This window comes from Pseudorasbora parva, chromosome 12 (assembly GCF_024679245.1).
Source record: "Pseudorasbora parva isolate DD20220531a chromosome 12, ASM2467924v1, whole genome shotgun sequence".
Classification (NCBI taxonomy): domain Eukaryota; kingdom Metazoa; phylum Chordata; class Actinopteri; order Cypriniformes; family Gobionidae; genus Pseudorasbora; species Pseudorasbora parva.
This window is the reverse complement of record NC_090183.1, coordinates 11,515,309-11,527,700: the sequence shown is the minus strand read 5'-3', so window position 1 is coordinate 11,527,700 and position 12,392 is coordinate 11,515,309. Positions and strand designations below refer to the sequence as shown.

Below are 12,392 nucleotides of genomic sequence, written 5' to 3'. Positions count from 1 at the left end.
CTGGAACATAACATGAACTACATAACAGGAAATGTTGCACAAAATAAACAATTATTTGTACAAAATGCAATCATGTTTGATGTGTCACGCTAGGACTTTGAGGAATGTTGTTTTACTGTTTAGTTTTTTTACTGTAAGTTATATGGTAATTCATTTATAGTTTTTAATTAAAACATAAAAGGAAAATTATATAATGTGATGTAAGCCCAGATACAATTTACACTATCTGTGGTAAGATAATTTACAGTAAATTAATTGAGAGGCTTATATTGGGTTTTGGCTTCTGTAAAAAATACAAACATTTTCTACAGAAATTTACTATAGCATTTTCAGAATTACGATGACAAAAAGATTCAAGGCCCCATACCTAGCAACCATATCATAGGCACTTGGGTGGGGCTCTTTTCTTCTGGGTCACTGTAAGCAAACTCCCTTTAGCAACAATTGTGGCGGCACATTTCGCATGGGCAAGCACTCTCACAATTTCTTCAGAAAATGTAAATATCTCGTGGCATTTTAGGTCTAATTATCTAATGTGTAAAACGGACATAGAATACAATTTTAGCCCCTGATGGAAACACAGTGAACACTCAAGCTAACATCAGCCAGGCTATAGGTTAATGTTTTCACACTAAATACATAAGCCGCACGTAAGTGTCGTGTGAGCAGCTTGTGTCTGTTGTGCTTTCACACTTCAAGATGCTCTGATACTGATACACTAAATGTCTATACTGTGAAGCAGGAGTTACACATCAGTTGAGACGCTTTTTTTCAAATTCAAGTTAGATTTGCCTTTTGTTAAAGATATTTATCAATCTTTAAATTGAATTAGTTATTTTAGGCTAAACATATGTGGAATTGCGTGAAGATTGCGTCTCACCTCTCTCAAACAGCAAAAGAAAACCAAATGCTTCTTTGGCACCATGAAAGCCACAATAGTGTTAGGAATGACAAATTGCTGTCAGAGTGTGTGCATGTGAGAGGAAAGAATGGAGAAAGAAAGGAGATAAACATTGCAGTAATTAGGTGTCAGGTTTAGCCGCATAATCTGAGTGGAATATTGATATAGTGCTTCGTATGGCCTAGTGTAAGATCAAAACCTCTTACTAGCTTCACTTTAATGTATTCTTAAAGGCTTACAAATGTCATATTTTGTTAAAATATCCACAGAAAAGCCTTTGCTCCGCTCTATTTAAACAAAACCATACAGACTACTCTGCTATCACATAATCAGTTTTCTTTGAGGGACTTTCTTTGAGATGTGAGTCCATTCCTAAATTCATAAAGATCCATAAATCAGTTTAAAGTGATATTGAATACTGTGTATTTGTGTAATTAATTCATGAGAAAGCAAAGAGATAAGGAATGCTGACAGATGGATAAAATATTCAGGTGAATGTGAAAGGGAGACACATTTTTGTATAATAGACATTAACTCCAAACATCCAAATGTGGGTAAGCAAAAACTAACAGACATAATGATAAACTTTAGATTCATTGATCAGGTTTATTCAGACAGATTCATCAGGCACACATCCAAGCAATAAGTGCACCAAAAAATTAAAAACTATTTAAAGCATGTTAATAGGGTTTTAAAAAAGAATATTGTAGTGGGTCACCATATGCTTTTGTCCTGGTTTCATCATCATGTGTTTCTGGCTGTATAAATCTCATAAACTCACATACCACCGAGATTTATCAACAACTCTAAGCTATAAACATCACTAGGCTATAAAAATATGGACATTACAGCAGGAGCATGTCATTGCTTTGGCCTATGGCTTTCAACCCTTTCTTGGCCAGCGTTTTGTCATAACATATTTCTCATTTATCATAAATACACAAGCACAGGCTTTCTGCCCATTTCCAGGCAACAAATCACCAAACTTAACTTTTCACAAGTTAAGAATGTCCTCTTATATTTGTTTGAGATTAATAATTCAGTCCGGCTCCCACTTCATCACCAAATGGCTTTATGATGTATGTGGCAGAAATCACATTCAGTTGAGGAGTCACTGCTATAAATCTATTAGTTTTACAACACAAACATCTATTTCTAAAGTTCTTGCCCCAGAATCCCATAACCCAAAAAAAGTGTCCTATTCAAATGCGACCAAATTTTCAAGACATTTTAAATCACCTTAGCGAATAAGTTTTCATTTTGAACCGAAGCCTTATTACACTCATTTCACTTTATCTCCAATTTTCCAATAAAGACATAATGGTGAGGAAGACACCGCAATCCCACTATCCCACCTTTTTTCTGAAATATCCTTTCCGATCCAATAAGGAACGGTTCGTAAGGAAAAACACACTTCCCATTGGTCGGAAGGTAGGGGGTTTCAAGGCGCCCCTTGGTGAGGCGCTAGGACAGTGAATGAAGGGCTGCTTGAAACCGTTTTATCAGTGTGGTGCAATGTGGAGTCAGCGTATCAACTTTACAGAGATAGATCTGCAGATTCAACAGGAGTGGCGGAGAAAGTTTCTTACATTGTTTTAAGGGAGAGGAGGGCCGAGCGTAAAAGGAGGCCGATGTTTGGGGATTCTGATGATGAAATATGTGGAGGAGTCTCGAAAAAAATGGTTATGAATACCTGAACGCTAGACTCTGAACTAGAGGTTAGTTTGTGACTCGCCTTGTAGCCTACGAGTGGTCGGTCACGTCTGGAGCTACAGATCGGAGTTGAGGAATATCACATTGTAGCACAAGCCGAAGTTTCGCGGAACACGTAAATTCAAGTAAGTTTACATTTGTTTGTGTTCGGTTTCCATGCGATAATAGATTAAGTCTCTTTTTAGAACTTTATCTGTGTGCATGTATATCTTACCACTTACTCTTAGTCCTTACTCCTTTGTTTAAAAGGTTTCTCAAAACTCTTTTTTTCACGTTTTATTTAAACCTATTACTACTATACATTTTACTTTTTGTCTAATTGTATTGCTACTAAGTAATTAAATTGTGACATTTTATTATATATATATTTTTTACATGTTTTAGCTTAATAGTAATTGTTAATTAGAGACACCAACAGTGACTAGTGTTTAATTAATTATTAAATAGTAGCCTAGTTTTTAATTTTCTGCTAGTGACAAACCTCATAATGACATTGTAACTTTACCATTGTTACAAATGGCAGATTTTGCTACTGAATTCTGGGGGGTGGTTTTGAAAATAAGTAGCCTAGTGACTTTTTTATCACTAGTTACAATGCACTAGCTCAGAAGTTAGTTGTTTCCTATGTAATAACTAGTAAGACTGGCTACTTTTATTGTTACAATAAAACGTTTTACTAGTAAGATGATTGGTATGTTATTAGAAACGCTAGTACTAATTCTGTTTTAATTCAGAAGCACTTTGAGATTTTGTTTAATATAAAGTGCATTATAAATAAAATGTATTATTATTATTACTAATAACTGAGACCAGATACTAGTACATTTGAATAGTTATGGATAAAGTGCTACAACCTAATGGTAAAATTAAAATGGAATTACTTGCAACAAATATAATGCATTGTAGAAGTGAATATTTCCTATGTAAACCCCATAGGAATTGCGTCCAAGATTTGCTGCAAGTAACACTGTTTCTGCTATTTGGACAATGACTAACTGAATAGATAATTTAGAAAAGTATGTGCATTCAATAAGTTGTAGTGAAATTTTTAAAGATAATATTGGGTTTCTTAATAGTAGTTAAAATAGGAACTAGAAACATAAAAATAGGTACTAGTTCGTTGTGAGTAATAAATGTTAAAACTGTTTCCCTTATATCTATGTTTTCCAGGCGACAATTATGGCGGTATGGGAAGACGGTCCATGTATTCGCAAAGCATGCTACGTGTTCATCACAACGCTTCTGCTTGAACTGTGTTCAGCCGAGTATCACGGAGAGAAGGGTATATTCATCCCAGACCATGGGTTCTGCCAGCCCATATCTATCCCCCTGTGCACAGACATACAGTATAACCAAACGATCATGCCAAACCTCCTGGGACACACCAACCAGGAGGACGCAGGACTGGAGGTGCACCAGTTCTACCCCCTGGTCAAGGTTCAATGTTCTCAAGATTTAAAGTTTTTCCTCTGTTCCATGTATGCACCAGTGTGTACAGTTCTAGAACAGGCAATTCCACCCTGTCGTTCTTTGTGTGAGCGTGCAAGACAAGGGTGCGAGGCCCTCATGAACAAGTTCGGCTTCCAGTGGCCTGAACGACTCCGCTGTGAGAACTTTCCAGTGCATGGAGCTGGAGAGATCTGCGTGGGACAGAACAAATCAGACCCCGACATCCCGACGACAGACCCCACGCCACATAAACCAGACCCCTTCACTCCACGGATGCATATCCCACGCCAAAGTCAGGCTTTCACTTGCCCTCTTCAACTCTCAGTCCTTCCCTACCTCAATTACCAGTTTTTGGGGGCGAAAAACTGTGGCGCTCCTTGCGAGCACAAACAGCCTCATGGGCTGATGTATTTCAAGGAGGAAGAGGTCCGATTTGGGAGGCTCTGGGTGGGAATCTGGGCTATCCTGTGCTGTGTGAGTACCCTGTTCACGGTCCTCACTTACCTTGTGGATATGCGCCGATTCCGTTACCCGGAACGCCCCATCATCTTCCTCTCTGGGTGTTACTTCATGGTTGCGGTGGCTTATGCGGCCGGGTTTTTGCTGGAGGATAAGGTGGTCTGCATTGACAAGTTCAGGGAAGATGCTTATAGGACTGTGGCACAAGGAACTAAAAAGGAGGGCTGCACCATTCTCTTCATGATCCTCTATTTCTTTGGCATGGCCAGTTCCATCTGGTGGGTGATCCTGTCTCTCACCTGGTTCCTTTCTGCTGGAATGAAATGGGGCCATGAAGCTATCGAAGCCAACTCTCAATATTTCCATCTGGCAGCATGGGCCGTCCCCGCTGTGAAGACCATCACTATCCTCGCCTTAGGACAAGTGGATGGTGACGTGCTGACCGGCGTATGTTATGTGGGCATCTACAACGTTGACTCCCTGCGTGGATTCGTCCTCGCCCCCCTCTTTGTTTACCTCTTCATCGGAACGTCTTTCCTTCTAGCTGGATTTGTCTCATTGTTCCGCATCCGTACCATTATGAAGCATGACGGCACAAAGACAGAAAAACTGGAGAAGCTGATGGTACGGATTGGCGTTTTCAGCGTCCTCTACACCGTTCCGGCTACCATCGTCATTGCATGTTACTTCTACGAACAGGCGTTCCGTGAACAGTGGGAAAAAACCTGGCACACGCAGACGTGCAAACGCTTTGCCGTGCCGTGCCCGGCCAACAACTTTGCGCCCATGTCGCCTGATTTCACTGTGTTTATGATCAAGTACCTAATGACTATGATCGTAGGAATCACATCAGGATTCTGGATCTGGTCTGGAAAAACTGTACAGTCGTGGCGAAGGTTTTACAAAAGGCTGGGCAACAACCAAGGGGAGACAACAGTGTGAACTGAACTTTGTGGACTGCATGTGAGAAATACAGGTCAATATCGAAAGGAAACGTGAACTACGATCAGGTCACACATACTACGTTGAACCGTGCTGATGGTTAAAAAAAAAACACTGCTGTGTGAGCCCAGCATGATTCTTTTCTCATTTAAAGCGACATACAAAGTGCCCAGACTTTGCCAACACTTTTGAAAGCACAACTCCAAAGAACATGCATTTCTCTAATGGACTAAAAACGTAAGCCTTGGAAACCCTACTAATGATTTTTATGGAAACGATGGCATAATTCTTCTCTTCCATACTGATGTTATCAGGAGTTTACGCCATGATTTCTTCACCCGACGGCGGCCAGAAATGTCTGCAATTTAGTCTTGTGCCTTGCAGTACTGATCAATTCTTGTTGTTGAATGAATGTCTCTCTTGTTTTGTTTTTTTTACCACATTTTTGGTCATTTGCTCATAGAGTACATATTTTAGTATCTGGATGCACATGGCCATTTATTTAGATTTTAGAACTAGTTCAATTTAATGTCATGAGTTGCTTATTCATCCATGTTGCCATATCAAGTCAGGTCTCATGAAGTAATTTAATATTCCGGCATTTTAAAGGCCATAGCGACGTGAAAGTGACTGACAGGATTACAAATGTTTAGCTAAGAGGTATGTACAGGAGGAAATGTTACCATATTTCATTATTTGTAAATATCACATTTCTGTCAAAAGATGTATGATGTATTTAAGCAGATTCATTTTAAGGCCTTTTTCAATTTCACTTAATAAAGTGATTAGATTTTTAAAAAGCTGCTTTCATTGGCTTGATTTGTTTGCACAAATGGTGACTTGTCTTCTTCGCCCCGATGACACTTTGATATTTCCCCCAAAACAGTTGTTAGCAAGTAGTTGAAACTGATAGAAGCATCATTTACAACAACAACAGGCCTGAAGTGAGTAGCCCTCCATGTGTCTCGAGTCCATTAATGGTTTCAGTGTGTAGCTTGAATCTAAGATGGAAGAGCAAGGAAAACGACAGAAAATGGTGAACAAAAGAATCAAGGGGGTCTATGATGAGTAAGAGTAAACATTTCTCTTAAGAAAGAAAGACACAAAAGTGGCCTACAAAAACAGGATATAATCACAAATGGTGTGAAGTTTGCCACCTTGCCTCTGGGACAACAGGAAGCCCTAAGATGCACCAAAACATAAGATCTCTTCCCTTCTCCTCCAGATGAAACTGGATACCGCTTCATTCTTAAGGGTGAGGGAAACGCCCCATCCCACATCCCCTTCTCCTGTTGGGGGATATTTCTCAGTAAGGGCATTCGGAAGGTGATGGGGCTGGGTGGGTTACAGTATGTGAGAATACAGTAGATTCAGTAGGATTTTGAGGAGGGATCCAGAATTATTGGTATCTATATCACAGATTATGATTACATATATGACAGAGGCATAATTCAACAAACGTTTCTCTGTAAAACATGTTAATCTTTATTTTAAACAAAACTTCACACCAACATTATATCATGCAGTTGTTTTTTCCAGTATAATATGATTATTTGTGGGGTGCCATCAATCCCCTTCCCCCCGGTGTTCAAGTGTCTCATTGGGCGTGTTGGCACTCAGTGCCTTTGGGGATGCGAAGTGTGTAAAATTCAGTGTGTGCAGCCAAGAAATGTCCATCAATTGATATTGACAATCGGGTTAATGGAATTTTTAACAACCGCGTTAACTGTCAACATCTAATTTGCTGCCAAAACACACACACACACATGTTTATAAGGTGATATATAGGGCAGTTTTAGGAGTTATATGTGTCTATATACAGATATAATTAACTGATACTGAACTTATGCAGCCTTCACATGCTATCAGTTTCCTAGTAACAAAAATTGGACAAAAACACCTTTTCAAGTCATATTTACTGCTGGGAAGATTAGGGATCATTTTGATAACAAAGTTCCAGAGTTGGGTGTGCCATAAACTTTAAACATGGCTGCTGAGACTGGTATTCTTTATTAGTTTTTTCCACAACAGTTACATCACCTTATCTTGTAATTAAAGCAATGCATATTTGAATAATCATTTGAAGCGTATTGTACAGCGAAAATAGCCTGCATTTGACCAGAATTCCAAGATGATCAGTAAGCTGACTATCTAGAAAGCGCAGTGAATGTTTATATTGTTGTCAGAGAATGGGACGCTCAATATCATTTTGGCCTTAATAAGACTTTTCCCCAAAATAGGCAAGAATAAACCTGGTGTTCTCCATAATTCCAGTTCTTTCCGACAAGCTCGTAATCCCGACTTCAGAACTGGGAAGTCAGCATACCTCAACAATGGCAGCATAAGTCACAATATTTAATACATTTAAACACCAAATTTGTCCTTGTCCTGGCATTTTTTAGTTCACCCATGTTTTGCTGTAACATCCCCCTTTAAAAATGCTAATTTTTCTGACATCATTTAGGGAAGTTACACTATAAAAAACGTACTGTAGTTCGAACAGAGGAATTTTTTTTGACGTTTTTTTGCACTGATCTTAAACTCCAACTATCAAAACTAAAAAATAAATTAAAAGGGCTTGATATCAAACTATGAAAGATGAATATCATGGGTTATTTAACTTTTGAACATTTGACTTTGTACTAGGTACAGTATGATGATAGATATGTTATTTTACCCAGTTATTTATTAGAATTGTAAATTTGAAACTTAGTGTTATGAGGTTGAAATAACGCAACACTGAATCAGTGCATATATTTACTATTAGACCTCATCATTTTTATTTCAAAATATGGTAACTCGTGTTTTCAGCGAAACGGCAGACGTCTCTCTTGTGACATGCTAGACTTCTCCAATCCTTCATTCCTCTTAAACCCTTTCCCTTTCTTACAAACTGACTGCAAGCTCCCATTCAGTTCTGCCTTGCTCAGCTCAAAATTCAGCCCACAACCGATGTATACAGACAAGTCATTTCACTCGGATACGCATCCCAATGAAGAAACAAGACCTGTCTCTAACTTCCGTTATGAAACTTTCAAAAAGTAATATTTGTTAACCACTAATCTAAATATTTGGAAGAATCAATCTCCTTATTGTATATTTATCGTTGGTCAGGGCAATGATAGTTGGCCCCCACAGTGGGAAAAAAATATTTCTTGACATTTTAACAGTAACAGCAAAGCCACAAATGCCACGGTCTCCTGATAATTATTCATATATTAGCGCAAAAGTCATTCTTTCGACAAAATTCAGATGTATTTGTCATTATAACAGGTTGTCTGTGAATGAAAGTTGTGCAATACAAAACAAGCACGTCAGTTGTAGGAATTTCTTAGGAATATATTGTACAAAAATAACCAGATATTTTTAATATAGAAACCAAGCTTTACAAACAAGTTAAAGTCGGCATGAAACAGAAGTTGTGATAGTGTTTTCTTCCATATTTTGACGTGTATCAGAGTGGAACGGTTTCTCAAACAAGAAAAAATGTAGGACGGGACATTTTGGACTTGATTTTGTCCTGTGGGAATTTATTGGATTGTTTCTTGCTATTGATAACATATGCATGTGTTTTAATGGCATAGTTCCACATCGACCCCTATAATGACATTAGTGCATCATCCTATACATTGCCACCAAGTGTCAAGCAATTGTAAGGCCAGTCTGAAATGCCAAGTTGCTTCAACAGATCAATCCATACCTTTGTTTCTTAGGAGACAATTGCAGGTAAAAACAATGGTGTAGCATCAAGTTAGATCTGAGGGGTCATATCATTGTTACATTTTCCAAATATTGATTTAAGATTGGGAGCAAATTTTGATTTAACATCCGTCCACTAAATTGGGCAATATGCATCACTTAAAATCCATACTATTACTGTGACTGTTCTTGCAAATACTTTATCTGCAGCAACTTTTTGTAAATAAATGTATTTGTGTTATTTGAATGTAATTTGCAGTTACATCAAATAAGTAATGATTACATAATGCATTACTTGTTACATCAAAAAGTAATCTGATCTGAATTATGCAAGTTACCAGATCACTAGATTTTCCACAGTCTGAAAACGTCAGTAGATCAATGTAGATTTCAGTCTGAGGTTTTCTCAGAATGGACAGCTACAGAAGAAATGTGTCCATTTTGAACATAATCAAAATTTATTGGCTAATATGGGTACATTTCTGGTAGGCTGGAGGGTGCCCCCGTAAGCGTTTTCTACACTGAGTTGGGTTTTTCCACAGAGTTGTAACTTCATCGGTTATAAAGATCTTTAAAGCTACACTGTGTAACTTTTTTTAGTTTATTCTTAGCTAAAAACACTTAGTTCTTTCAAAAATATATGTGCTCATTAATGTATATTTACTTCTTTCAAGTTTTTATAATATGCCATTGAAAATACATACGGGTGAGGGGTTCGAATGCCTGTCGCCATGTTGCCCCTCCATCTTGAAAGTACATTAGCCAAAGAGGGACATACCATAAATTCAAGCTTCGCCTTTCGCATTTTAACACTCGATGGCACCGTGTCGAATGTGAAGAGGGGGATTGCCATGTTAATCTTGGACTAAATCGGCCACCGTAGGAGTTCAAACGAAATCAGAATTGAGAGGAACAGAAACTATTATTCACTGGATGGTCATATACCTTTACACCGCTAGATGGGGGAAAATATCGCACAGTGTAGCTTTAATGGAATCACGTCCTCATGTTCTGATATCAAAGAGACACGCAAAGTTTAACTTGTATGAAGTTGAACAAACACAATCAGGTTTGCAATAATTGAAGATGTATTAGTTTTTTTATATATTCTATAGTTTTCTATTGATTTTATATAATTTTATTCATTATTTTGTTAAATACACACAGTATGTTTTATTATTGTATCGTGTTTAATTAAAACCCTAAATGCATACTGTCCATACAGCACATCATAAAATATATTGTGCAAAAGAAAAAAAATCTTGTTTTCATTGTCTATTTTGATTACATGGCGACTTTAACAAAAGAACCCACTTGTTCTCTGAATATGGCCACACCTTGAAGATTTATGGTCACACACAGTCAAGTCTATTTGGTTAACAGGTACATTTATCTGTAATGAACATTTTGAGTACATTTTTGTGGGAATCTGTTACCTACTGTGTGTCCCAGGTGCCTTCAACCATCTAAAAGAAACACGTTTTCCCAGGTAACTGCACACCCATTATAGGAACAGTCTTTCAGTCTCTTGAGATACAATTACCTCAATTTGTATCGATACTCAGCTCACAAACAAAGCTTTAACCTATGTTTTTCAAGGTGTTAACAATGTTTACCTGTGTAAAGAGCTGTCTCAGCAGATCACCCTGATTGTTGAGGTATCTGATATCTATTCCGTGCCCTCTCCTTGATATAAATATGAAAAGGAAGTTAATGGCGGGGTTGCCCAGGGAAACATTCTTTCTTGATACATAATATTTCCCTCCAGTTCAGTTTCCCACAGAACAGATATGGGAGTATTTGTGCCAATAATATTGGACTGAGTTGTTTTTCTTTCGGTGTATCAGGTCTATTATCTGCACCCTTGAAGACTTGTATTTTTATAATTTTATTTTCTTGAAAAGGTTCTGAAGTCGTGTTTACGAGCTCATCGCATTAAAGTATGACTTGAAAAGGCATTCAGATCCAATTTTCTTAAACTATTATTTCCGACATTTCCGATTATTAATTTAAATCAGAGCAGTTGCCAGTCACGTCTGACGTCTCGCACACAATGCATTACAATACTCAGTGCTGCTCCCTGAAGGTCAGGTGGAGTATTATTGCATTATTATTGTATTATTGCAATAATAATGTGCATGCGCTTCCGTTCATTAAATGTTTGAATCACGTTGTCTTCGTTCGACTAAAATGTTTTTCAAAAAGCAGATGGTGATTTAATGATTGCTACGCTCAGCACATGAGTTGTACACGAAATGAGATTTTTTTAAATAGGCTACACGTTATCTTGTAGGTAATGCATTTTTGGAATATTGCAGTATTTATTATAAATTATTTGTCCGTGCACATCCTTATTTTATAAATGAATGTGCCCTCATAAATTTTAAAAACTCCCTTTTGGGTTTTTAATGTCGTTAGGGCGTTACCTGTTACTCACATGAGATCACAGCAATAGCCAATCACAATGATCCAATCAATGCCCAATTTGACAAATCCCGCCTTAACTTTTCTTGTTTGAGAAGCTTTGAGAAGCTCAAACAAGGGGAATGGGGAAGGGGAACAAGTTTAAAAACCGAAAATATTTTGGCCGCTCATTTACACGACAACCTTATTTTGGGAGTGGGGGGTAACTTGTGCTTGATGTAGGTAATTCCTTAGGTTTTACAATAATTTGAGCATGAAGAACCCAAGTGAGCAATATCTTGTTTACAATACACAATGAAATACACCACACACACACACACACACACACACACACACACACACACACACACACACACACACACACACACACACACACACACACACACACACACACACACACACACACACACACACAAACACACACACACACACACACACACACACACACACTGATAGAATCAGACTGAAATGATCAGATTAAAATAAACTGAAGTTATTAGTTTCTCTTAATATTATTCTCTTTTACCATGACTGGTTAGACCTAACTCCAAAATAGTCATTATTATGTCTAAACAATGACAAAAGCTACTCATCGGTGACTATCTGAAGAGAGAATTTGCAGAGATACAAAAAAATCAATTTTTTGCAGTTTAGCTTAAATGTGACCTATATTATATGAACTTTTATTTTAGATAAATTCCTTCTGATGTGATCCTTTTAACAAAATGTACATATGCAACAGAGACATATGCTTTGTTCTGCTAAACTTTAATGAAAATGTGTGCTCATAGGTGATCTGCACCCC

At 37.7% G+C, this 12,392-nt stretch overlaps 1 protein-coding gene across 1 annotated transcript; it reads left to right on the top strand.

Moving 5' to 3' along the window:
• The first annotated feature begins 2,398 nt into the window (after positions 1-2,398).
• On the top strand, positions 2,399-6,264 carry fzd7b (frizzled class receptor 7b). Its single transcript, XM_067459083.1, has 2 exons — positions 2,399-2,739; positions 3,785-6,264. The coding sequence occupies exon 2, from the start codon at positions 3,794-3,796 to the stop codon at positions 5,462-5,464; it is 1,671 nt and encodes a 556-aa protein (XP_067315184.1). The 5' UTR covers positions 2,399-2,739; positions 3,785-3,793; the 3' UTR covers positions 5,465-6,264.
• The last annotated feature ends 6,128 nt before the right edge of the window (positions 6,265-12,392 follow it).